The sequence below is a fragment of the Pelophylax lessonae genome, assembly GCF_965119305.1.
Source record: "Pelophylax lessonae genome assembly, chromosome: 2".
Lineage (NCBI taxonomy): Eukaryota > Metazoa > Chordata > Amphibia > Anura > Ranidae > Pelophylax > Pelophylax lessonae.
This window is the reverse complement of record NC_138769.1, coordinates 146230957-146253992: the sequence shown is the minus strand read 5'-3', so window position 1 is coordinate 146253992 and position 23036 is coordinate 146230957. Positions and strand designations below refer to the sequence as shown.

Here is a 23036-nt window from a genome sequence, read left to right as displayed (position 1 = left end):
AACATGGCGGCGTCCCGCTGCCTCAGAGATCGGGGAAGGACAAGCCCTCTGCGCTTTCCAAGTTGGGGCAGTTCGCCCATGACCCAGCTGCCCGCAAACAGTCAACTGCTGCATCCTCGGCTGCTCGCAGCCCTCAACCCGGACACTCGCCTCCCGCCCGAGCTCCCTCGCCGCCGCACGCCTGTCAGGCCGCAACACCGCCGGGCATTCCAGTGACTTTTCCTCCGGAGCAAGGGGGGGGGCTGAACGGCGCGAATGCCGGGGACCTATCGGAACCTACCCTGCATGATGTTCTTGCGGCTGTCCACACCTATGGTGCCTCCATCTCGGTCCTGTCGGATGAAGTCAGGTGCATGAAGGAGGGGTTGCTGCACATCCGACAGGATATGCAGAAGATCAGGGAGAGGGCCACCGCGCTGGAGGGCCGCGTTAGTGCGGTGGAGGACGATCTTGGCCCTCTGGCCCAGGATGTCCACAGGAACACGGCGGGGGTCACCGAGGCCTGGAACAAGCTGGAGGACATGGAGAACAGACTGCGTCGCAGTAACCTGAGGTTAGTGGGTATTCCGGAAAAGGCTGAAGGGAAAGACCCGGTTACCTTTATTGAACAATGGCTTGCGGATACCTTTGGCAAAGACAACCTGTCCCCGTTTTTTTCGGTGGAGAGGGCACACAGAGTGCCGTTCCGTGCCCCTCCACCTGGTGGCCCGGATCGCCCCTTCCTGTTAAAGCTCTTGCATTATAAAGACAGAGACATTATACTGCGTCTAGCGAGACAACATCCTAGGATGGAGATTCAAGGTACGAGGGTCTCCATATACCCTGATTTCTCTGCTGCCCTACAGAGACAACGGGCTAAATTCCTTGATGTCAAGAAACGCCTGCGGGCTATCCCCCTTGTGTATTCTATGCTGTACCCTGCCAAGCTACGTGTTGTGGCTAACGGAACCGTGCACTTCTTTGACAACCCTGTCATGGCGACTAACTGGCTGGATCGACAGGAGGGTCAGCTGAGAGCTGCTGCGGAGCGATAATCTTCTTGCCCTGGACCTCCTTACTTAAAGCGGGTGGATTCTCAATACCCCTCAATAGGAGCCAAGTTGTTGTTTTTTCTTTTTTTTCTCTTCCTACTCGGATATAGTGCTGTCTGGACATTGCTCTGTTACCTGCTTGCGGCACTATGGTTCGTTTGCTTCTACATGCTTTGGGACCTGTGGACATGCAATGGCAGGTCTCCATGTTTGACCAAGTTCGGGCCCTCACTATCTACCCCCATGCCCCTTTGGGGCCGACAAACTGTTCCCTGCGGGGCTCAGATGGCCGTGGCCTTGTTTGCTGCCTGCCATCTTTTGTTTTGTGTTCTGTTTGGTTCCTGTTCGTTTTTTTTTTTTTTTTTTTTTTTTTCACAGCTCAATCTACCGGCGGATCCCTCCTTCACGTTTGCTGCACATCCTGGCCTCTGTTGCTCCTCTCTCTACTGCCTCCCTGGCTCCTCGCTGGTGTCCCGCTATTCATTCCCCTTGGCAGACTGTTCTGCCCCCTCACCTGGCTGATTTATCCCCATGGCGGTCACTGATGGTTCATTACTCTCCTGGAATATACGGGGTCTGAGCGACTCTCGTAAACGTACAGCTGTGATGTCGTTCCTGTCGCTACATGGACCCACCTTGGTCTGTTTGCAAGAGACCCACCTCACTGCGGACTCGGTCGGCAGCCTCCGGTCGCGGAGGTTCCCGGTTCAACTACACTCTGTTCATAGTCAATACTCCCGGGGAGTATCTATTCTGGTAGCTGCTGCTGCTAAATTTGAAATACTGGACTCCCTGATAGACTCGCAGGGGAGGTTCATTTTCCTGGTTGGGATATGGGATGTTTTCAAATGTATTATTGCTAATGTGTATATTCCACCCCCTTTTTCCTTTGAGGTGCTAGAGTGCTTGTCTCGGTTTGTTGGTAAACACCCCCAGGTCCCAATTCTGGTGCTGGGGGACTTTAACAATATTCTTGATCCGTCCCTGGATTTGCATAAAAAATTCTGCCCCGGGGGTTCCAGAATGCCCACTCCCTTTGCTAGATTCATGGGGGAGCTGGGTCTTGTGGATCTCTGGCGCTGTAAACACCCCCTTGAGCCCGGGTTTTCCTGCCACTCCCTGACTCACTCCACACTCTCCCGAATTGATATAGCCTTTGGTTCCGAATCTCTGCAGGTCCTTACTCCTGAGGTGGAATACCTTGCCAGGGGTCTCTCTGATCATTCCCCGTTGAAAGTTGGTCTTACATTCCCAGGCCCTAAGCTGCCGATGCACTGGAAATTGAACCCCTTCTGGCTCCAATTATTCCCTAACCTGACTTCCCTCTCAGACAAATTACAACATTTTTTCATCGACAACAGGCACTCTGCAGCTCCGGGGGTGGTGTGGGATACTATGAAAGCTTTTTTACGAGGTCTGTGTATTAGGGAGGTGTCGGCCATTAAGTCTGGGAGCAGACGTTGGGCGCAGGATGCAAGCGAGGCTGTGCTCCGTGCTGAACGTGAGTTCCTACACTCCCCATCGCCTGCCTTGGAGGCCAGATGGTTGGACGCGCAGCGTTTCTTCCGTTCTGTTCAGCTCCAACAGGCGGATCATAAACGTTTTTTTGTTTCTCAGGCACACTTTGAGGAGGGGGAAAAGACGGGCCATATGCTTGCTGTCATCTCCAGGGCCCAAAACCCCCCACCTATTATTCATAGGCTAGCTCTCCCTTCGGGTCAGGTGGTCACTGATACGGCTGCTATTTTACAGGGGTTTGGGGCTTTCTATGAGGATCTGTACTCCTCCAAGGTCACTTATGACCCGGAGGACCTCAGACAATTCCTGCAGGAGCTCCATTTACCGCAGGTCTCCGGGGGGGATCGGGCTGTTCTGGATTCCCCCATTACATTGGAGGAGCTCCAGACGGCTATGGCATCGTTCCCCAACTCCAAGGCACCGGGTACTGATGGTATCCCCATTGAGCTGTATAAGGCCTTTGGTGGCATTCTACTGCCTGAGCTGCTTACTACTCTCCTGGCTGCTTTCGAGGGGGGGACACTCCCGAGATCCATGTATGACGCGGTGGTGGTGGTCATTTTGAAGCCGGGGAAGGATCCGACTCGCCCTGAATCTTACCGGCCGATTTCCTTGCTTCCCACCGATCTAAAACTGCTGGCTAAGGTTCTGGCCAACAGATTGTCAAAGGTGATAGCCAAATTGGTCCACGGGGATCAGTCTGGGTTCATCCCGGGCCGCTCTACTGCTGCTAATATCCGTAGACTATACCTTAACATGCAATTGCCTCCGGATAACTGTGGGCATAGAGCGATACTGTCGCTCGATGCTGCTAAAGCTTTTGATAGTGTGGAGTGGCAGTATCTGTGGATGGCCCTCGAGGGATTTGGCTTTGGTCCTTCCTTCATACGCTGGATTAAGATTCTGTATGGGGAACCCACTGCCTGTCTGCGAATTAATGGCTCTGTTTCCCGTTCGTTCCCGCTACACAGGGGCACAAGACAGGGGTGCCCGTTGTCGCCCCTGCTCTTTGCCTTGGCTTTGGAACCCCTGGCGGCGGCTGTCAGGGCCAATTTGAATATTGTGGGCTTTAGGAGGGGCGAGGGGGAGGACAAAATTGCTTTATATGCGGATGACGCGCTATTATTTTTGGGAGACACTTCGGGCTCCCTGGTTGCCTTGATGCACTTGATTCATAGATTCGGATCCTTCTCTGGCTTTCAGATTAACTGGGATAAATCTGTCCTGCTCCCGTTAGATCCCCTTGAGACTGCATTGCCCCCTGCAGCGTCGCAGATCTTGGTGGTAGACCAGTTCCGCTACTTGGGGGTGGTTGTCCATCCTGATCTGGGACGTTATGTGAAGCTTAATGTTCTGCCGTTGCTGCATAGGTTCAGGGACAAAATGGCTAGCTGGATTAGGTTGCCGCTGTCTGTGGTGGGCAGATGCAATCTGATCAAAATGATCTGGAACCCGCAGCTGTTATATGTGCTGCATAACTCCCCTGTGTGGATCCCCATTCACATCTTTAAGAAGTTCAATACGGTTTACCGCGCTCTAATATGGAGAAAGTCGTCTCCTCGCATTCGACTGGAGACGTTGCACGAGTCTAAGGAGAGTGGTGGATTGGCGGTACCGAACCCCTACTACTATTTTCTGTCCTCCCAATTACAGCACTTCACAGGGTGGCTGCAGGATGACGACTCTGACCCTGTCAGGCGTGTCCTGGCGGCACGCTTGGCGGGGGACTCTCTGGTCGAGTCCCTGGAGGCGGGCGCCCTTGGGCTTTTTCCGGGCTGCCCCACTCTCCGGTTGCTCGATAGGATCTGGCACAGGGCTAGGAGTCACTTTGGCTATAGTGGCTACTCCAGATACTCACGTATTTTAAACAATGCCCATTACCCCGAACTGGATAAGCTCCGGCATTCCTTTACTTGGGGTGACTACGGAGTGAAATATATTTCGCAGCTGTATCAGGGGGACAACTTGAGGGATTTCCAATCCCTCCGTGCTGAATTTGGTTTGCCTAATTCCCTTTTCTTTCAATATTTACAGTTGCGCCATGCCATCACTGCCCAGTCCCGAGGTTCCCCATGGGGTCCCTGTCGCCCAGTCATACTCATTGATCTGGTGACCACTACCATCAAAAAGGGGCAGATCTCATCGCTGTACTCGGCCTTTATGGAGCACATATCGAAAGCCATGTCCTTTAAATGTAGAGACGCCTGGGCGGAGGATATTGGTCCCATCTCCTCAGAGGAATGGACGAGTATTTTAGAGAATGTCCCTAGGGTGTCTCTGTCTTCCTCACAGAGACTAACGCAACTGTTCGTTCTCCACCGGACGTACAGGACCCCTCAGAGGCTGTACGACTGGCGGAGGAGGGACTCTCCCCTCTGTCCTAGATGTCGAGCCCACACCGGTACCCTGCTGCACATGCTGTGGCGGTGCCCGAAGTTGCACCGGTATTGGCATGCGGTGGTGAGGACTATTAACTCGCTCTGGAAACTAACTCTATCTGTGGAACCGAAGCTGTGTATTTTGGGTTGCTTGGATGAGGAGCTCTATCTACCTGAGGTTCATGCTGCGGTGCTCAGGCTTCTCTTTCTGGCCAGGAAATTGATAGCGCGGCGGTGGATATCCGCTACAGCGCCATCTCATGATGACTGGATTGAGGAAGTTAAGGTGCTCCTAAACAGAGAACATCTCACCTACAAACACAGGGGTGCTGCCTTGAAATTTGACCGTGTGTGGGGGCCGTGGCTAGACGTACCTGGCCTAGCTCCCGCTCATTTAGTCACCAACCGATTCCTGGGTGGGGTTACCTCCTCCACGTGAGGTTCTGATGCTGATCTTGTTGACACCCGGAGTGCTTACAGGGAGGAACAACTCGTTACATGCTAGGTGGTGGATGCCTATTTCTGAGGGAGCTCAGTATCTATTTAACTCTACTGGTTAGTGGGGAGGATTCGTCTATTGTATTCTGTACTACGTGTGCTGCCGTCCTCTCTTGGACCTGTGAGGCGGAGGGGGATTGCTACTCATTAGGCGTAGAAGAATGTATGTCTTCTGTTCCATAGATGTCTTATATTGCCTTGTAGCCTCCTGCTATGCTGATATCTACCCTCTTTCCCTATTCCCTGGCATTGTTATTATCCTCTGTATGCACGTGCTGAATACTTTTGACTTGTGAGCTGTTGTGATGTTTCTCTGTTTCTTTTGTTTTTGTTTTTGTATTGTTTGTGATGAAAAAGTTTTCAATAAAAATTATCTGATTAAAAAAAGAAACACGAATGCAAGCTACAAGCTAGGGGGGAACCTCTTGGTCAATCTAAGATGGAAAAAGACCTGGGGGTCCTAGTGTTCAACAGGTTTGGCAGTGGCATGCAATGCCAGGTCGCTGCAAGCAAAGCCAACAGAATACTGGCATGTAAATAAAAGGGAATTAACTCCAGAAATAAAGAGATTATTCTCCCACTTTACAAGACTCTGGTCCGGCCACATCTGGAGTATTCCGTCCAGTTCTGGGCATCGGTCCTCAGAAAGGATGTGCTGGAACTGGAGAGAGTCCAGAGAAGGGCAACAAAACTAATTAGAGAAATGGAGGACATCAGCTATGAGGAAAGACTGCAAGCTTTGAACTTATTCTCTCTGGAGAAGAGACGCTTGAGAGGGGATATGATATCAATGTACAAATATTGTACTGGTGACCCTAGTATAAGGAACAAACTTTTCAGAGAAAGGCAATACAGTAAGACACGGGGCCACTCACTATAACTAGAGGAAAAATGGTTTAACCTTAAACTATGTAAGGGGTTCTTTACTGTCAGAGCAGTAAAGATGTGGAATTCCCTTCCACAAGCAGTGGTATCAGCAGGGAGCATCGATAGTTTCTAAAAACTATTAGATGGGCACCTTAAAGACCAAAACATAAAGGGGTATACAATGTACGGTTAACAGTTTGAACTGGATGGACTGATGTCTTTTTTCAACCTCACTAACTATGTAACTATGAGGATCAGGTTCTACAGATTGCTGTCTTGGTAGTAACTACCTGGTAAACAAGGTTTCCTGGTTCTTCACCATTACCATGGCAATTTACTGACAGTCCAGTCATAGTGAGTGTACACACTCATGTGCATTCTTTTGTGCAGCCTCTTGTTAACACCATCACATAACTGATGAGCATGTCTCTCCCCATAACTATAAACAGTAGAATGTTGATGTACAGTAAGATGGGATATACACAGAATAGTAGGGTGTCCATTTATGTTTGTATGCACAAAAAGGCTTCAGATATGCTTGTTAGACACTCGTGAATGGACTGGCATGATGTAAAATTATGCAGTATTTTCAGGGAAAAAAAGCAGGACTTGAGAAACTTTCCTGACATCATATTTACATGCTTATAAGGTAATTATCTCATTCTAAATGATTTTCAGGGACTACTTAATGTTTTAACTCTGTTCGGAAGAATAAGGATTTTTTCATCTAATTTCTAATTTTGGCAAACTCAATAAAACTTATTATCATTACAAAATTTTCCAATGTCTGGATATTCATTGAACCATTATTTTCTGATATTCACAATTCAATATGCTTTTTTCCTTCAACAACTATACTAACTAGCAGTATTCACATTTTATTTTATGTTAATGTGCTTGTTGTTGACATTTTATAACATTGAGAGGTATCATTAATTACATAATTGTGTTTAAATTGAAGTGTTCTCAGCAAATGATGGCACTAATTGGTGAATGATGTGTCACTATGCATCACTGTAAAAAATGAACTTTATCAAGTAAATTTCTTCTCTTAACTTGCACACTTTGTACATTATTCTGGAGTCAGGACCAGTTACTTACCTTTAAAACAGAATGGTTATAAAGGTAGTGCCAATGCTTTAGACTAGCCTTTCTCAGTCAGGGTTCTGTGGAACCCTAAAGTTCCTCCAGAGGTTTCTCAGGGTTCCTTGAGCAATGAGCAACTTCTTCGTCTTAGCTCAGTAACCACTGACAACAAAAACTTTGTCCCCAGCTCCTCTTGCACAATTGGCACTTTTGAGGAGCGGGGGGGGGGGGGCGAAGCAGGTACCTGATTTTGACAGGTACCTGCTTCCCAATACTGTTTGCGCTCGGCAACGGGATTTCTTCTTCCTCCCTCCCCCTGCAGTCTTCACTGACAGGTCCCTGAAGACTGCATCCACCATTCACAATGCGCAGTGTACTGTAACTCGCACATGCGCAAGTGGGCACCTAGCTGCGAAGCCACAAGCTGTCACAGCCGGTGCCTATAGTGAAGATGCCAGTGCCATCAATGTAGGACAGAGGATGAAGACGGTTGAGTACACCGCTGGATCGTGGGACAGGTGAGTGGCTGTTTTTTAGAAGTCAGCAGCTACAGTTTTAGTAGTTACTGACTTTTATTTTTTTGACAAGTGGCTGGAACTCCTCTTTAAATCTCTTCAACTCTTTCATTGAATCCCTTTGATTTCCAAGTAGTGTTATCTCTTTTAGTCAAAGCACCCACTCCTCCTTCCTTCTTTCTCAGTTTTCCTCTTATCATCCATCTTGCTTGTCCAAGTAAGTCACTGACCTGGAACAAGCATGCATCCAGAAACATTTAATTTAAGGGCACCTAGTTATGTGGTTGAGCATCTGACTTGGCTACTGTTTTTTATACGTGATCTGCGACTGACCTTACGATTTGTTATCTTATTCACTAATGACACATCTACTGATGATGGACAAATGTATTTCTCCATAAAAATATTTGTGACTGAATTTTTTCCTGCAACAATACTAAAACCTTTTTCATTAACAGATACTTTATTGTAGCTAGTGATACCTCTGCTTCATTATATCTTCACCAAAAGCAATACAATTCAGATTTTACTCATCAGAATGTACTATTTTGCTAAAAGATCCAATGTGATAAAAAGACAGTCTTGTATTTTGAACACCATAATTTTCATTGAATTGCTACAAAAGACACTTAACTCTCTTTCCTTTTGACCAGGGTAGGGTTTTAAATTTGTGTCTACATCTCTGCACAAATGGCTATTACTTATTTCCATCAAAAGCATTCTTAGAATGATAGCAATTAATACTCCCATAGCACCTATCTTTATAATGAATGCTTTTACAGGAACTCCCAGAGCTTTTTGCTGTGCACAGTGTAAGACTCCCATGAGTGGCAGGTCTTCCAGGTCCTGTGTTGGGTGGCTGTCCTTCTGCATAGTGAACAGAAGGTGTCACTCCCTCAGCACAGACACCATTCACAGAATTCCTTGTATTTTTTTTAGTGAATACAAAAGGGATAATTTACTAAAACTGGAGAGTGGAAAATCTGGCGCAGCTCTGCATGGTAGCCAATCAGCTTCTAACTTCAGCTTGTTCAATTAGGCTTTGGCAATATAACCTGGAAGCTGATTACTTTTCTATGCAGAGCTGCACCAGATTTTGCACTCTTCAGTTTAGTAAGTCAACCCCAAATTGTTTTCTGGTTTGACAAGGTCAAGAGCTGACATGATGATGTCAAGATCTCCACCTCATTAAATCAGCTAAATTTATCGAAATGTCAGCAAAATGCAGTGCAATGCAGCCCAATGCAGTAGATTCTACCACACTGTGTTGTGCTGAAAAAGTTCCATTGGTCCAGCCTAGACCAGTAAAATCATGCATAGACCATACTTGTACAATCCTCTTGGAAGCTAGAAATCACTGAAGTGGACACCGCTTCTGGGTCCTGTGCTGAGTGGCTGACCTGCTGCGTTGTTAACACAGTAAGCCGCTAGCTTGGCACCAGTGCCATTCAGAGAATGCTTTGCATTTTCTCAATGAATGTAATGCGTTCTCTGATTGGACAAGGTGGAGATCATGACATCACCACCCCACCTCTCCACCTCATCCAATCAGAGAGTTTTACATTCATTGAGAAAATGCAAAGCATTCTTTGAATAGCTCCAAGCTGGACCAACGTAACTATAAAAAAAAATCCATACTAGGAAATATTTTTATTTCTGTATTAATGATTACAGGACTGCATCAGTTTATGCATTTTATATCTGACAGGAGTTAAGCATTATCATGTAAATATTATATTACGAGCACCCCAGGTTTCCTAACCTACCTATGTAAAAATATAATAATGGAGGCATAAATAAATATACATTTCCACCCTGTCCATCTGGTACCAATCTGGTGCCACCCAATTATAATTTTGCACAAATTTCACCCCTGACCATTCAGAAACAAATAATTTACTCCCCTGAACAGCACAGAATAACTGGGGCTACCAGTTTGACTGTATTTCTTTCCTGCCTAATAGCGAAGCTTTGGGTGAAGATATATCTGGAATGTTATTATTTTTAATTAGCAAATTTAATATTGGTTCTCTAAAGTACTTTCTCTTTTTGTTTTTTTTTTTTCTTTAATTTTTCGCACTTTGTTCCTCACCATTATTTTCTCAAAACAGTCACTATTAACTACCACCACTTAGCTGCCAGTCGGTCTGTCTCTATTGATGATGATGAGGAAGAAGAAGATAGGCTTAACGCCATGCTATCCATGATCTCCTCTCGGAACCTCACAGCTCCTAAAATGATGAAAGGTTTTTATCCAACTTCCCTCTTGATCCTTCCCACGTCTTGCTTAAAGAAGGCGATGTTTTCCATTTGACAAATCATGACAACGGTGGTGGCATTATCAGGCACAAAGAATAATTCAGCACTGCACAGTATTATTGGTTTAGACTGCTCTGCTAATACTTAGTATATACAGGTTTCGGTAATAACCAGTACACAGCATAATTCTGATAGCAGATACTTGTGTTTGTTATTCATATGATTATCTTCCTTCTATCCCAAAGAAAGATTATATCATGGGAGGATATGTTATGAATTTTGAATGCACATTGTTATTATTAATCTTCTTTATATTCAGTTAGTTTGCGTTAGGCCTCCCTGCAAAAGAAGTGGTTAATATTTACCTCTCCTGCTGCCTGCTGGGTTGGAGAGAGAAGCTTGGGTAAGATCTTCAGCATCCAGCTAATTTCAAGGAGTGCTGTTGTCTGATGTGCATTATGATTCCTTTCACCATCCCTTAAACAGTAGTGAAGTAGGAGCCAGCAGGGAAACCACAGAGCACAGCAGGGGACATCAACATTCGAGACTTCTGAAAATGTTGAAAGCAGAAGAACTTTGAGCAAGTTTTTCAATCCAGCGTAGTTTGATGTCATAAGTAGCAGGACAGGTAGATCTTTCATTGACCACTTTGTAGGTAGGAACTTGTTTCAGGATTTCAAAAGAAAGCAACAGAGGCTCTTTAAGGACAAGGTAATACCAAATACATTTTAACTGTACAGAGCAACTTTAATAGGAAAAAGGGAAGGATGAGCAAATGTATCCTGAATTATAAAGAACCTTTGGACTTCTGTCAAAATTCCTTATACCCCATTTCTCTGCAGATCTCTTTCTGAATTTGGGCACACATTTTCAGAGGTGGATAAAAGGGAAAACATTAATTTTGAAGTTATTGCAATTTGTTCATTTGAGGCTTGGTGCTGTCCCTCCAACTATGCTGCCCTAACACTGGCCCACTACCTGGGAACACTTTATCCAGGCTCTCTGCTCTGAATGTGCTAGGAGGCATTTAATTGACATCGGGAGCAATCCTACTAGTTACCCTTCAGGATCACTCCACTTCTTTCAGTCCAGTACACACTTTGTTGACAGTACTAAGCCCTGATGAAGGGGGTCCTTTGAAACCCTGAAATTCATTGGGTTTTATGATATAAGAAGCTGAAAAAAGTTGAATCTGGACTTTATACATTCCGCTTTTCATGCTTTCCTCCTTGCATGCTTAGTTTCTACTCACACATAGAGCCAACCTTCGCCCACCACTCCTGGGAGAGCTGACTAGGGAAAAACATTCCTTCTATCCTGCTTAAGACCTGGCTAAGTAGAGCAACAGCTTCTCTTTTTTTGTTATGTCCAATATATAGCATTAGTGATTAAAAGTATAGATGTGATTGGTTTCCTGTCACTATGGGAATTAAGAACTATTCTTTCTATAGATACAAATGAGGCAAATCCATTCTTACCACGTAAATATATGCGTTGCTTGGTAGTCTTTATTATAACCATCTGGAATGTAAATTAAGAAAAATGTTTTAATTAGATGCTGTCTGACCCACATATGTTTGCGTCATTGCAATTTAAAAAACATTGACCGGAGTGGAAAATTATGCAGCTATTTACAGTACACTATAGGTATTGCTTTGCAGACAAAGAAGCATAATTAGTAAGTCTAGTTTGACTTATGTGACCTTGGTGGCAGTGACATAGTTGAGCAGAAGTCTTTAGAAAACTGAAATTACCTTTTTTTATCCCTCCATGCTCTACAATTTTCACAGCTGCATATTAATATGGGCCCTATGTAATGAGACTTATGGTTTGTGGCCACCTCTTGGTGGATCACTATTTATTTTCTAGACCATCTCATTAAACTTCAAAACACAGATATGTTGAACACCCACAGAGGTTAATGCATTACACTTCCAGTTTTAGTTTTTACCGTTTTGTGTGTTATAATGTCATCCAGCCGAAACTTTTTATTTTGATTCTTTTAAAGAACGTTAAAGGTTTTGAGCTTATGTCAGGTTTTATTGCTGTTTTTGTCCTATTGAGCAGATTTTTTTCTTAAGTTCATGTGAAGACTAAAAGTGATAGGAAATCTCTCCTACAAGGGACATAGACAAAACACTGTAATTATGTAGGCTATTTTTTGGGACACAGATCCTCATGTGATAAAGCTGAATTTCAGGTTTGGCTATTTTTGCATAATTACATTGGTCCAGCTTGAAAACATGTAATTATGCATGCACCATACCTTGCCAGTTTCTCTAGAAACTCAAACTCACTGTAGTAGGAACTGCTACTGCAGGGATTGTCATTGTCTTATGGGTCCCATGCCAAGTAGCTGCCCTGCTGCTTAGTGAACAAAGGAGGTAAGCCGGTTGGCAGGGTGCCATTCAAAGAATGCTGTGCATTTTCTGAATTAATGGAAAGCCTTCTCTGATTGGACGAGGTTGAGATCATCACGTAACTGTCCTGCCTCTCCACCTCATCCAATGAAAAGTATTTTCTGAATGAATAATGCCCATGCTGAGTGAGTGCAGTGAGCAATGCAGGCGCTTGGAATGGGAGCCTTAAAGTGTTTGTTATTCCAAAAAATATATATATATATCCTGTTCCCTTGTTCCCCCTGCTGTGTAGTTTGGCCCCCTGCATCACCTGAAATACCTGGTTGATCCTGCCTGGTTTTGCACTCACCGTTGTAAACTGACCATGGTTTATCATGGCTGCTGAACCCTGACACTATGGTTAGTTTACTTGCCTCTGTCATGCGCAGCCCTCTCCTGACCTCCTCTGTCCTCTCCCCCCTCCCCTCCCTGCCTGTCAGCTCATGACAGTGCTGCTCTGCTCCCTGCCCATTCCCCTCCTGCTGCTATCATAATTGTAATATTTTCATACAATTACCTGTGTTTAATAAGGATATGTTCCCCAGTGTTTGTGTTTTATTAAAAAATATGTAGATTTCTACCTTATTTCACAGCGCCTCCCGGCACTCACATGACTGCTCGGCTCTCTCCTCCTCTCCTCCCCGGCTGATGTCAGTGGGAGTTCTTGGCCCCTCCCACTGTAGTTGTCAGCCCTGGAGAGCAGAGAGCCGAGCAGTCACATGATCGCCGGGAGGCACTCTGAAATAAGGTAGAAATCGTCATATTTTTTATAAAACACATACACTGGGGCACATATCGTTTTTAAACACAAGTGATTGCATGTTCATAAACAAGTGGCTTTACAACCACTTTAAGCCAGTAGCAATCACTGTAGTAGCAGTGCCTGCTAATATGATTTCCATGTGTGGAACATGCACAGTTACAATGGTCCAAGCTGGACCAACATAACTATTCAAAAATAGCCATACCTGGATTTTAGCTTTAGAGGGTTAGTTCACCTTTACCACAAAACCTTTTTCTTAGTTTTGGATAGAGTGGGGAGGGATTGGAACACCTGTCACTTTTTATTGCTGTCTGTTCCCCTGTTTGGGAGATATAACCTCTCTATTTGTCCTATTTACCATTATCATCGAAAGTGAAAGAAAATCCAAAGTTTTGGTTGACATCAGAACACTAATAGAGGGGAAATCTTCCAATTGGGACAATAGTTTTAGTGACCCTGGTGACACACTGGGATTCCCTCACTTTGGAGGGATTTCCTCTCATTTCCTGGTTTAGCTATGAGACAGGAAGTAAAGAGAAATCTCCCCAATGGATCACAATCTCCCTAATGTATCAATAGGGGAAAAAAAATCCCTTTAGTTACACTTTAATTTTCTATGTGGAAGAAGAAGAAATGTTCAATTGCAATCTTGACAAAAGTGACCATTTGCTTTACATAAGGACATTTTATTTGGCAAGATTATTATTTTTTTTTTATTTTTAGATAATTTTAATACATTGAAAACAGATTCTTGTAGCACAATTTTAATTTTGTAATACCTCCACATAAGACTTATATTTTTTTATCTTCGGGTGGATTTGTGCATGTTATGGCTATAAATACACTTAAACCCACCCACATTGGTAGTTTTAGGTGAAATTAGCCTTTAGGCAAAAGTAAATGTTTAATTGTATTGTACAGGTTAAAGGGCGTCTCTTTAGCATGAATAGCAAATATATATTATATTTAATAAGTTGAGGTAATGTATTCAGCAGGCAGCCTAAACCAAATGTCTTGGCTTTCCCCTTTTACACTTTATTATTCCACCTCATAGAACACAGCTATAGATGATACAATTGCAGCATGGAAGGCTTATGCTTGCCTTAATCACTGATGAAATGCTCATAATGGAGACTCTTGTATGCATACGATGTATCCTTGCCTGACGATAATGACATCACTGTTGTTACAGGGTTTGCTTTCCCTTGTCTGCTGGTGTTTGCAACATGCTCGACCTTTGCATGTGGCCAATTTTGCAGCTTCCCAAACAAATGATGAATGGAACAAAATAATGAGGATGCTGTTCACTTATAATTCTTCAACGACTGTGGTACCTTTCATCTGGATCTTTAGGTTCTGTGGGGTTCTGATTTTACATTTTGTAAACTTTTATTTATAAATTTTATATTTTTTTACACTTGGTTACTTTTCATTTTTTGCTATACTTTTTTTCTTGGGCCCTTTCAATTATTGGTCTTACCTTAATCCAAACAATTGTTGCACATGGTGGTGGGGGGCGGGCATCTTGTTCTTTTATACAATTAATTTGTAATCTTGTATCATAATATAAGATGCAGTATGGTTTTGGCCATCCAGCTCCCTCCCTGAAGAATTAAGGTGAAGAGCATTTTTTCATTAACCTTGGCTTTCCTTAGCAACTTTTTTTATACGTTTTAGCATGCGTGTACTTAGCTGCAAATTTCTTTTTTTTTTACTGCTTATACCTAACCCCTTTCCCACTGATCAAAATTAATCAGGAATTAATGATCTACCTTTCTTTAGGAAATGTAAACCATTTAACGTTGCCTACGATTGAGATGTTTTTTCCAAATTGTTCAAATTAAAATTTTTATACAAATAATGGCAATATGTCAGTTGGCTGATATTGAAAAAATAAAAATATATGGGGAATGGGTGACCTCAATTTCTTTTTATTTTTGCTTTTGCTGCCACAGCTGGTGCTTGTTTAGTAAATTCCCTCATTGCACCTGACAGTTGATTTGATGCATGAATCAGTATTCCCTATATGTTCCTTGTCATGTTCCTTATACACCTGTGCTGAATTAAGTTTTTTTTTATTAATCCCTTTCTTTGTGGTAAGGATTATGATGTGAACATCTTACCATGGCTTGCTGCCCAGCAGAAATGAATTGCCTGGCTCTTTTTGTGTACTTTGCTCGTTGTGCTTGGACGTTTTAAGCATTGACCTAGAGCATGCATTTGGTAACTTAATTCATGTCATGGGGGAAGCTGAAAGGCCCGAATATTTTTAAATATGTTCATTTTTGCAGAATAACCTGAACTTCAGGCAAACATTAAAAAGAATTATGTGTACTGTTTTGCCTGCCTGTTTAGGCAGTTTTGTGTTTTACACAACTCTTCCACACTGTATAGCCAGACATGGGACAAACCAATTTCCTGGTTTAGCAATTCGGCTTTCTGTGTCACCTCAACGTTTCGGACTTCTTCACTGGAATGAGCTATGAGTAAGGCTTTGCAAGCTGAAACTATTTCACTTCCCGCTGTATACTGGACCGATTGATTTTTATTAAATAAACCCTGCAGATTATGTATGGACTCCAGTAATTACTTTTTTTTCTTCGCTGGACAAATCAGCATCATCACTTCAGTCTAGTGAGCAAAATGCTAATAAAAGGAAGCAGCTGAAGCAGTAATGCTAACCCACGAAAAAGCAGCCTGATCGTTCTGGCTGTCCAGTATGGCAGAGAAGTGTAAAACACAAAAATAGCTTAACAGAATTGCATATTCTTTGTCAAGTAACTTAGCATATACTGTATGTATTTCAACTCTGTCGTTAGAGGTTTGTCTGGAGTACCTAAAATTGCTAAATACACAGTAAAATAAATATCTACTTGTTTTTTTATTTGTAAAATAAAAATGTCATTCTGAATATCCATTTCTGTAATTCATATACCTCTGCCACACTGCCCAGCCAGGATCATCCCTCTCTTTCATCCTGGTTCAGATTTACTGGAGTTATCTCTCTGCTGTTAGTCAGAGGTAGTTACATTGATTTATTACAGGCTAGAGGTAGAGAGGTAATAAAAAAGAGTTGAAGAGCTGACTTATTAAATAAGGGTGTCATCTGTCTGGCTGTATAGATTTGTCATTGGTTTGTGAAACACAAGCAAGGCCGGATATAAGTACATATCCTTTAAGACAGCAATACAAAATGTTTTTTGCAACTGTGTATTTAGTGATTTGGATGGAGTTCTGCTTTAAGGATGTCCATTGTGCTGATACAAATAGTTGGCAAAGTAAAGGCCCGTACACACGTACCGATCGTCGGCATACAAACGTCGGTGGACGAAGGATCTGCCGATTGTACGCGTGTTAGTATGGTGCCTCCGACAGATGTCTGCGCACAATCCGCGGACAAAAGTCTTTCGTGCAAACATGAAAATATTTGTATGCCGACACCAGAACGGACGATTGTTCGCCTGTCAGTACACAATTCGGCCGACAGACCGCAGATTTGCAAGACTGGGCATGCTCAGAAAATAGAAAACACAGGGAAAGTTAACCATTACATGACATCACTTCTGCAGTCGGCGGACAAAATTCTTGTGCTGTCCTTGTGCTGTCTTTGCACTTTTCAGCAGACACCGACATCCCGGGGAGAAAAGAGGAACATTTGTAAGCCGACCATCGGTACGTGTGTACGGGGCTTTAGTCTATATTAGATGGGTATACTAATTTGTTCAAAAATGATGAGAGAGTTAGGGGCATCACAGCTCCAGTTCTGCATTTATCCTACAGTGAACAGGGAACATTAACTGCCACTGCAGAATTATAACCAACACAAACCAAACATTCAGCCATTTAAAATCATACAAAAAAACAATCATAGAAAGATATGTGTACTAATATTATTCCTGCTTTATAAAAAGTCCCAGCTATTTATCCTGCTAACATGTAGAATGTCTCTAAACAATACATTTAGGCTCCATGTACACGGGACGTTGTTAAAAGTCCCTTTGAATGCTGGAATTTTTAGGACGTTTGAAACGTCCGTTAGGTCACATTTGCACCCGCGTTTGCGGGCGTTTGCGTTTAGAACCATTCCTAGAGGTCAAAAAAATAATTTCCCTTTAAAATGGAAAAACGCTTTCCAAAAAACGTCCCTGAACTCAACTGCCTGCAAATGACTGTAAACGACCCTGTGTACATTGACAGATAAGATAACATGTAGGTGGGTTCAGGGGCTTCTGAAAAAAACGCCCAACTGCTCCTAAACGGCCATTTACAACATCCCGTGTACATGGAGCCTTATAGTTTATCCTATGGATACATTGAATTGAACTATAGAATTACTTGCAGAAGGCATACAAGATTGGATGAAGCCTTGCTAAATTAAAACAAGAATACAATGCAGAGGCATTTATTTAGTGTATTACAATACTTTCACTTTCAGGATTTATAATACACAATATATTTCAAGAAAGCACAAGTTTTTATAGGATTTCCAGAATGTAAAGTTTATCTAAGGTCATAACTTTATTTTAGTTTTGGATAGTGTAGGAAATAGTTAGAACATCTGTCAGGTTTTTAGTGCCGTGTCCCCTCTGGGGAGAGTCAATTTTTGTTTTCCTCCTGGTGACCATTGTAAGAAGTAGAAAAGAAAAGAAACTTGCACTGTCTGTGGCCTGCTTAAGAAAGACAAGTTGTTGGTCATTTAGCCTACCAGCATCTGCCTGAAGACTGCACTGCACATCAGTTTGTGCACAATGGCTAATAATTCATAGAACTAAGATGATTAATGGAAAATAGTATTAAAACATAACATCCATTGAGCTTGCTCAAAATAATGGCCTTTTTTTAATTCCCTCTTATTATGTCACTCTTTCACTCAAGATAAATAAATATATAAATTCCATGTCACCTATACCTAATCCTACAAACCCGATTATATAATCTAGAAATATTTATTAAAAAGCTTTGCTCAATACATTGTCACTTTAAAAAAAACTCTACATAAAGATACACATCTTTAGAAGATTGCACCTCCCAAACCACGAGTGCGTGCCTAGCAGCCACTTGTCCAAAAGCAACCTAGTCTGGGTCACGAAGGAGGGGGAGTTAAGAGAAAAGATTTGCGATATGTCCAAGGGGATCAGAATGCCCAAATATTGGAGTGCTCTGTCCGTCCATCTAAATCCAAAACTGTTCTGTAGAGTCCTTGCCATTAGGGCAGGCAACTTCACCCCCATCACCTCAGACTTACTAAAGTTGATCTTCATATTGGACATCGTGCCATATTGGACATCGTGCCATACAAGTTGAATTCCTTCATCAAATTAGAAAGAGAGATCATCGGGTTGGAGATGGAAAAGAGTATGTCATCGGTGTAGGCCGAGACCTTATGATGATCTGAGCCCACTCGAATCCCCCCCACATCTGGGTTCAAGCACACCCCGCCCAAAATAGGTTCCAGGGGGAGAGCGAAGAGGAGGGGTGTCAGGGGACACCCCTGCCTGGTGCCATTCTGGATAGCGAAAAGGGCTGGACAGAAGGCCATTCGCCTTCACCTGTTCGGAAGGGTCAGTGTAGATCGAACCGATCCACTTGAGCAAAGTTTCCACTAAACCAATGTGGCGGAGTACAGCATACATGAACCGCCAGCTCACACGGTCAAACACTTTCTCAGCGTCTGTGCTGAGAAAGACACTCTGAGTGTTATTGGTGCAGACCGCATGGATCAAGTTCAAGACCTTGACTGTGTTGTCCCTCGCTTCTCTCTGAGCGACGAATCCCACCCAAAAAAAAAAAACTCTACATAAAGATAATGAGCTGATGTACTACAAAGTGGAGCATGAAAATAAAAGTAAGGACACTTCCTATTGACAGATGATGCATCATGAGTGCATGTAGGTGTGTGTTCAATACCCTGTTTGTTTTTAAACACAGTACATATTGGCTGTATCCATCGTGTCCAATGTCTGATTGATATGTCTCTCCAGACTCTGGCGACGTGATAGAAATGCAAGGCTTTGGTGCTAATCTCATGCCCTGGCAACATAATGAGCCTTGCAGTCAGGGATCTTCTTGTCTATCCTGCTCCACAGGAAGCTCTCCATATGATATTCCCAGCTGCTGCAGCTGCACCCATGACAGGTGAGTCTTAGCCTGTGTGTGTCAGTGAGTTATATTCTTAGCAACTTCTAAATGTGTTTTTAGGAACTGGAAGTCTTTGCTTAAACCAAGGAATTTAAAGCACATTTATGCTTTGCTCATGCAGGCAAATGCAGTAGGTTCACTGTATTGCCCCCTCCCCAGCACTGTACATTATGTCCACCTTTCCTTCATTCCTCCACTAATGCATTTAGCCACCGGGGCTGAAGAAAATACCCAGTGCTTCTGTGTATGAAGGAGCATGTGACAGCGCTGGTGCATGGTGCTTGGTCACATGGTGACAGAGAGGGTCATCAGCTCTGTGATAGCTCTAAATACGTTATTCTTTGTTTCTAAGCACAGTTCAAGATAAAAGGAATTGTGGTCTCTTTGAATAACGTATAACAAAGGGGGGAAGGTAAAAGACTTTAAGACCCTAATACCTTCTGACCCACAATGCTTTAGCACTTGCCCTGAGTTTCTGATAATTGTAATAAATATTCCCCTTTGATATTTAGCCACCAGCACGTTGTGCAGCTGCTAGCTTTCAAACCTGGCTTTGGCTGATATTTCAGGTCCCTACTAATGAACAGAAACCAGAGTGGTTTCCAATCAATGATTACTATCACTATGTCAGCTATGGCATAATGTTCACATGCATGCTGGAGGAGTATTTAAAAAATAAGCCTTCAGGCTGTGGATGCCCCTGTAGCCTGAAGGTGATAATGTGCTTCTGTTTAATACTAGAATTGTTGGATACAATTCCAGTATTAAAACAAATATATGCATACAATGTTATTTATTTTTTAGCAGTTTTGTGCATTTGTCTGCCTGAAGTTAAAGAAAAATAGAGATGGGATTTTATTAAAAGATTATACTAAAAAAAAAAAAACCTAATATATTCTTTAACATAAAAATATATCTAGGTATGCAAATTAATCATGGAGTTATTGTCAAGATAACCAACTCGTGCCGATACTGCCCTGCAAAATTTGCCAGGGTATCTAGGAATCAGTGACCATTGGTCATGCAAGTGTTAAACCAGGCACATTCCAGCTGACATTTTTCTGGGCAGGTCTTCTGTGGAGGACATCTAGTCTTTACTTTTTCAAACATCGCCCCCAATGTTGGTATTGATGTTCAATATCATATAAAAGTTGTATTTTTTTAATATTATTATATAAAAAAAAATGCACCACCAACAATAACATTGTAATGGAAAATACAAATATTGTGTGCCACTTCTTTCACATGTGACAATGAATTATTTGTTCATCTACAGGACACCACTCAAACTCTTATGTGAAAATATGAAGAGACAGATTGTTTCTCGAGCATTCTATGGTTGTAAGTAAAGATATAGATTCTTTAAAATTAAGTTGACCAATATATCAGCTGGTTAAAAATGTAGCAGAAGCACCCAGAATAATAATAGTTTGTTCAGCAAAAGAAACTTTCACCCAGTTTGATCATGAAAAGGAACCATTTTTGCTGCCATAGGATTGTGGCTTTTCTGGAATTTGGGTATGGTTATGAGAAGGCGGTTGCTGTATGAAGGCACAAGGACATTTCCTAAAATGTTTAGGTTTCAGATATTCTTGGGCTATGGTAATAGTGCCAGAATAAATAGAATGATGGAAGTAAAAGAAAACAGACACGAAAATATCAGTTTTACCAGTATTGAGATAGTTTTTACAGATTTAAAGGTTATGCTTACCTTTTGGAACATGTTTCAGCTCCTACTGCCAGTTCCTCCCTCAGTGTGAAAGCAGGCAGGGAATCATCTTCCCGCTGTCAACTCTTGAAAGCAGCGTAGCCATGTGGGGCTCCGCCCACACAGCCGCATCTTTCTAGGAATAAACTACAAGCACCATCATCCACCACAGTTGATGTGTAGTTCTGAAAGAACTGCGAGGGGGCTGATGAGCGCTCTCATAGTTCATTCACAAGCCCATATGAAGGTATGAGCAGAAAGCTGCAGGGCTGTCTGCATCCACTGATCACGAATTCAGTGCTTTGTAGAAAAAAATAATAAATGCACATTTTTTTTCTGCAAAAATGTGTGCATCTATTATTTTTTTCTAGAAAGGTGAACTTATCCTTTAAAGTAGAACTCCACACAAATATTTATTATACTTAAAAGAGTTGTAAAGGCAGGAAGGTTTTTTATCCTCATGCACTCTATGCATTAAGATAAAAAGCCTTCTTGGTGTAGCAACCTCCCCAGCCCCCCCCCAATACTTACCTGTGCCCCCTCTCTGTCCAGCGATGTCCACGAGTCCCTCGGCCATCTGGGACTCTCCCTCCTGATTGGCTGAACGGCAGCTCCATGTCTGAATGGACATGCGGAGCTGCAGCTCGGCTCGGGTCCCCCATAGCAAGCTGCTTGCTGTGGGGGCACTGAAAAGGAGGGAGGAGCCAGGAGCAGTAACGAGGGACCAGAGAAGTGGAGGATCCAGGCTACTCTGTGCAAAACCAACTGCACCGAAGAGGTAAGTATAACATGTTAGTTAATTTTTTTTTTTCAACAGGACTTTACAATCTGCTTATACTCTAAGCCTATTCTAATCTATGAAAACTATTCTGAAGGTTCTCTGACCCAGTCACATGGTCAGCTCCCAGTGCTAGCAAGTCTATGAGTGATGTCACCACCCAGGCTCTGCAACCATTGTCAGTAATCTCACTGAAGCAGGATGCTGGGGTGATCATTGAATTGGGTAGCCAGAATAGGCTAAGAATGGGGGTGGGGGCATTTCAAAATTGGACTGGAATAGTGGATATTAACAACAGGTCGACCAGAAAATTCATGCAGTGTACTGAATTCTTGTAGCTGTAAAATAACTGCTGATTGTCCTTTAGTCTTATTTAGCATGTGCCATTTACACATATGTTCTTTAAAAAACTGTTGTCCTACTTCTCATCAGGGCTTGCCTATTGCCGTCACCTGTCCACAGTTCGAACTCATCTGTCTGCCCTTGTACATCACTCCATTATTCCACCAGACAAACCCACCGATGCTTCAGGTGGCCTTACCAAAGAAGTGTGGAGCAAATATCAAAAGGATATGAAGGTAAACTAAATATTATCAATTTTTCAGTTGGAGCTTCACTTCAAGAGGAAAAATTGCAGGAGCAGATGTTATGCCTGTTTTATTAAAATTTAATTTCTATTCTACTAGCAAAATGTAATTTCATAAATAAAGTAAGTGCCTTGTTAACAGAATTAAAATGGTGCCATGGTACCCAGGTTATGGTATTGCCATCTTAAAGCACAACTAAATATACAAACCTCATAACTGTGAGGAATTAGCTCGGTAGCAGGTTCATATACGGTGGAGTTCCTTTCCTTTAAAACTCGTTTCACATTTGGAGACCTATACCAACTGCGGGGGTCCTCGCACTCGCAGCATGTCAGTCCCTTGCACTCTTGTCGGTGGCCTGTTTCCTGTGGCACCCCCGTGTGAGGATGATGAGGCCTCTAGCACATGTAACATATGGATATGTGGATGCCATCAGACATGTGCTAGAGGCCTCATCATCCTAATACGGGGATGCCACAGGACAAAGGTCACCGACAAGAGTGCCAAGGAC

General features: G+C 43.0%; 1 protein-coding gene across 4 annotated transcripts in view; it reads left to right on the top strand.

The window, feature by feature from the left end:
• Positions 1-23036, top strand: part of SGSM2 (small G protein signaling modulator 2) — a 507049-nt gene that overhangs the window by 443879 nt on the left and 40134 nt on the right. For 2 of the 4 annotated variants that reach the window (XM_082247002.1, XM_082247001.1), the window contains exons 12-15: positions 10005-10139; positions 19296-19449; positions 20729-20793; positions 22371-22516. In XM_082247002.1, coding sequence (XP_082103128.1) covers positions 10005-10139; positions 19296-19449; positions 20729-20793; positions 22371-22516 — 500 coding nt within the window. The remainder of the gene's footprint in view (positions 1-10004; positions 10140-19295; positions 19450-20728; positions 20794-22370; positions 22517-23036) is intronic. The other 2 variants (XM_082247004.1, XM_082247003.1) reach the window with 1 other exon arrangement.